Genomic DNA, 5000 nt, shown 5'->3' on the forward strand with positions numbered 1-5000 from the left:
AGAGATACACAGAAAAACATAGACGTAGATAGATATATAAACAGGAAAAAGACAGACAGACAGACAGACAGACAGACAGACAGAGAGGGTGAAGAATACAAGATGAAGTGAGGGGAAGGAAGACGAGAAGAGAAAGAGGGGAGAGAAAGTGGAGGGAACAAGTGAAGTGGAAGGGGAGCGCAGCAGGAGGAGGAGGAGGAGGAGGAGGAGGAGGAGGAGGAGGAGGAGGAGGAGGAGGAGAGGAAAGAGCAAGTGAGGGGAAACTATCTTTATATTTTTCCCCTCGTCACAAAAGCAAAGAAGGAAGAAAATTAAATGTATCTTTTTCCCCCAACAAAGTAATTTTTTTCCCCTTTTTTTCCCCTCGAGCGACTCAAAATGAAATGAATAAATGAAATGAATAAACATATGATTTAAAAAGTGTGCGTGTGTGTGTGTGTGCGTCAGCGTGTGTGTGTGTGTGTGTGTGTGTGTGTGTGTGTGTGTGTGATGTGTACATACATACATACATACATACCTGAATTTCAAGATGGCAGCTTCAAAACGTTCAAAATATGACAAATTCTTTCTTTCCTTCTTTTCTTCATCTTCTTCTTCCATCTTCGCCTCAACATATTCCTCCTCTTCCTCCTCCTCTTCCTCCTCTTCCTCTTCCTCTTCCATTTTTATTTTATTTTCCTTCACTTTCTCTTCATTTTCCTTCTTTTCCTCCTCGTCTGTGTCATGTTCCTCCTTCATCTTCTTCTTCTTCACCTCCGCCTCCTTATTGCTTTCCAGAGTCATCCTTCACTGAGAGAGAGAGAGAGAGAGAGAGAGAGAGAGAGAGAGAGAGAGAGAGAGAGAGAGAGAGAGAGAGAGAGAGAGAGAGAGAGAGAGAGAGAGAGAGAGGTTATCAATCGACATATCTTATCAATCGCTCTTTTAATAAACACACACACACACACACACACACACACACACACACACACACACACACACACACACACACACACACACCACCTTTAAAATGATCCCACAAAACACAGAAAAACAAAACTTATCCAAACATCGTATAAAAAACACAATATAGTCTTTAAGATCATCAAAACACACACACACAAACACACACACACACACACACACACACACACACACACACACACACACACACACAGACTCATAGTAAACACATTTAACACAAAACACCTTCAAAACACACACACAAACACACACTTCACCCTTAAAACACCACTCCAAACACACACACACACACACGGACTCATAGTAAACACATTTAACACAAAACACCTTCAAAACACACACACAAACACACACTTCACCCTTAAAACACCACTCCAAACACACACACACACACACACACACACACACACACACACACACACACACACACGAGTAATCTATCCAGTTTTTATCCAAGGCTCTTCAACACAAACATTACAGGATTACTGACATACCTTTGGAAGTTTCACAACCACCACCACCACTACCACATGGACTCTCTCTCTCTCTCTCTCTCTCTCTCTCTCTCTCTCCTCCTGGTCACTGCCACGTCTCGCTTTAACCAGGTAAAAGTGATGTTTATTCGTGTTTTTCCTTCCTTTTTTCCTTGTTTTTCTTCCTCCTTTTAGTTTTTCCTCCTTCCTTCCTTCAGTTTTTTTCCTTTTCTTTTCCTCTTTTTCTTGTTTTCCTTCCTGTTTTTTTTTTATTTTTTCGTGTTTTTTTTCTTCCTTCCTTCTTCTTTTCTTGATGTGGTTCAGTTTTTTTTTATTTTATTTTCCTCTTTTCCTTTTGTTTTCCTTGCTGTTTATTTTCATTGTCTTTTTCCTCCTTTTTTCTTGATGTGGCTTCATTTTTTTTTTTTTTTTTTTTTTTGTTTTTGCTTGTCTTGCATTTTCTTGTTTTTTTTTTTTTTCTTCCTTTTTTTCTTCTTTTCTTGATGTGGTTTCAGTTTTTCTCCCTTTCTTTTCCTCTTTTTCTCGTTTTCCTTCCTACTTTTGTTTCTTTTCCTTCTTCTTTCTTCTCTTCTTGTGTTTTTCCCGTTTTCTTTTCCTTGTTTTCCTTGTTTTCCTCTCTGCTTTGGTTTCTTTTTCCTCTTTCCTTGTTTTCCCGTGTTTTTTTTCGTTTTCTTTTCCTTTTCCTTGTTTTCCTTCCTGCTTTTGTTTCTTTTTCCTCTTTTTCTTGTTCTCTTGATGTGGTTTCAGTTTTCTTTCTTTTTCTTCTTCCTCGTTTTCTTTTTTTTTTTTTTTTTTCTTTTTCTTTTTCTGGTATTTTGTTGTCTTCTGATTTTCTTCTCTTTCATTTTCTCTTATTCTTTTTTTTTTCTTTCTCATGGTGTCTCATTTTTCTTCCTCCTCCTCCTCCTCTTCTTCTTCTTCTTCTTCTTCTTTTTCTTCCTTTTCGTCATCTTTCTCTCCTTTCTCATTCTTCTCTCGCATTTTCTTTACTCTTCTTTCTTCTTTTCTCTTATTTCATGTCCTTCCATATCTCTCTCTCTCTCTCTCTCTCTCTCTCTCTCTCTCTCTCTCTCTCTCTCTCTCTCTCTCTCTCTCATCACCTTCTTCCTCTTCTCTTTCCTCTTTCCTTTCATCCTTCGTCTTTACTTGCTCCCTCCTCCTCCTCCTCCTCCTCCTCCTCTTCCGCCTCCTCCTCCTCCTCCTCCTCCTCCTCCTCTTCCTCTTCCTCCTCCGCCTCCTCCTCCTCCCGGTTGGTTGGTAAAGTTTCCTGCCGCCCAAACTTTCGGCTCTGTTAACTCCCTGCCCTTGTATTGTATTGTTTTCCTTGTGCTTTCTTCTCTCTCTCTCTCTCTCTCTCTCTCTCTCTCTCTCTCTCTCTCTCTCTGGCGATGCTCTCTTTTTTTTCCTTTTTTTTTTTGTCTTTATTTCATCCTATTTTTCTCTTTTCCATTCTCGCCTTAATGAAAACAATCTCGTTTTTTAATCACCTTCCAGACGTTCCCAGGTAAAGTAAGGAGAGAGAGAGAAAACACACACACACACACACACACACACACACACACACACACACACACACACACACACACACACACACACAGCTAATATTTACGTTAGGATTAAAACCACCGCCTCGTCTCGGCTGCATACAAGAGAATCCAACTTTAATAATTGATACTCTTGCCAAATTTACGGGGAAAGGTTAAAAGTGAAATCATCGCAGCTTATTTCTCCACCCCCAATCTTACCCTGCCCCCAAAGCCCCTCTAGGCCCCCACAGACCGTACCAAGAAAGCCCCCTCTCCCCTTCACGTCCCCGTCTCGCCAGCCGCTCCGTAAGGATAAATGGCACGTGAAAGTAATTATGTTTACTAGTCGTTCCTTTCGCCTGCCTGCGCCAAGTGCTCGGGTTATGCCTGCGCCAAGTACAGCCGCCTCTTGGCCGAGTAAGTTCTCCTAGTCCTCCTAAACACTGAGAAATGGCACGGAAATAATCACCGCTGAAGAAAAGTGAAAGGGCAGTGTTAGGAAATGCTTTGCTCTCTCACCATCACTTCTTTCCAAAGGCTCCAGTTGAAGATACTCGTGTTTTTAAGGTAAGTTCTCCTAGTTCTCCTAAGTACTGAGAAATGGCATGGAAGTAATCACAGCTGAAGAAAAATGAAAGGGCTGTATTCTGAAACGCTTTGCTCTCACCATCACTGCTTTCCAAAGGCTCCAGATCCACAGTTGTCCAGCCACCACCGATGTGTTTCCACCAATGTGTCCATAAACCTGACCCTGTCTTCCTCTCGCTCTGGTTCCTTCTACTCTCCCCAACAAGCATTCTCTCCCCAGTCCATGTCCTCTCAGTGTTTTTAAGGTAAGTTCTCGCTGAAGAAAAATGAAAGGGCCGTGTTCTGCTCTCTCACCATCACTGCTTTCCAAAGGCTCCAGTTGAAGATACTCGTGTTTTTAAGGGTGTTTTTATGGTTCCGGTGATGGATTGGCAAGGTTTCTGGTTTCTTAAAAGGAGTAGTTGTCTCTGTGGCCTTGGAAAATTGTCTTAGTGAGAGGGGAAGGCGTTGCTGCATGAATACGGGCGAGAGCACAGCAGCGGACATCAAAGTGCAAGAGAACAATAGATGATGATTTAAAAAGTGTAAAAACAACAACGGAAATTCAAGACAACAGACAATCGAAGTGTAAAAAAAAAAATAAATAAATAAATAAATAAAAAAAACAAATAAATAAATAAAAATTGCAAAAGAACCATAGATGATGATTTAAAAAAAGCATAAAAAAGCAACAGAAATTCAAGACAACAGATAATCAAAGCGTAAAAAAAAGAAAGAAAGAAAGAAAAAAAAAACACACACACATCTAAAGAACAATAGATGATTTAAAAGGCGCAAAAAAACAACAACAGAAATTTAAGACAACATATAATCGAAATAAAAAAAACAAAAACAAAGATAATGATAAAAATTGCAAAAGAACCACAGATAACTCAAACTGCAGAGGAACCACAGATATGCCAACTATTAGAAGCTTAAAAGCCAACAAAATCTTGAAGTCTACCATTAAAAGCTTGAAATATCCTGCAAGATCAAAATTCGCTAATAGAAGTTTTGCACCCATTAGAAGCTTCAAATCATCCAAAATAAGTTCCAAACACCATTAGAAGCTTAAAATTATCAAAAGCAAAATGGAAACAATTAGAAGCTTAAAATAATGCCTAAATAAGCTTAAAAGCTTCAAATCATCCAAAAGTAATCAAAAGCTTCAAATAATTCAGAAATAAGCTTCAAACACCAATAGTAAGCATTAGTAAGCTTGAAACACCATTACAAGCTTCAAATCGTTCAAAAGTAAGCTTAAACACCATTCAAAGCTTCAAATTATTCAAAGTAAGCTTCGAACACCATTAAAAAGCTTCATTACACCATTAACCCCTTCAGTACCATTCATATTCATTCTGGTGACTATTTGGTGACTTTATACAGCTTCAGAAACTCATGTGGGGATTGAAGATAGTGAAGACTGTGGCCATTAATCCTCTGCCCTCCA

At 39.4% G+C, this 5000-nt stretch overlaps 1 protein-coding gene across 1 annotated transcript in view; it reads right to left on the bottom strand.

The window, feature by feature from the left end:
* Nucleotides 1–1509, bottom strand: part of LOC123512588 (protein O-mannosyl-transferase 2-like) — a 28664-nt gene extending 27155 nt beyond the window's left edge. The window contains 2 exon segments of the mRNA XM_045269012.1: nucleotides 518–784; nucleotides 1455–1509. Of these exon segments, the coding sequence (XP_045124947.1) occupies nucleotides 518–783 (266 nt within the window). The 5' untranslated portion in view covers nucleotide 784; nucleotides 1455–1509.
* Nucleotides 1510–5000: the final 3491 nt, after the last annotated feature.

The sequence above is a fragment of the Portunus trituberculatus genome, chromosome 34, assembly GCF_017591435.1.
Source record: "Portunus trituberculatus isolate SZX2019 chromosome 34, ASM1759143v1, whole genome shotgun sequence".
Lineage (NCBI taxonomy): Eukaryota > Metazoa > Arthropoda > Malacostraca > Decapoda > Portunidae > Portunus > Portunus trituberculatus.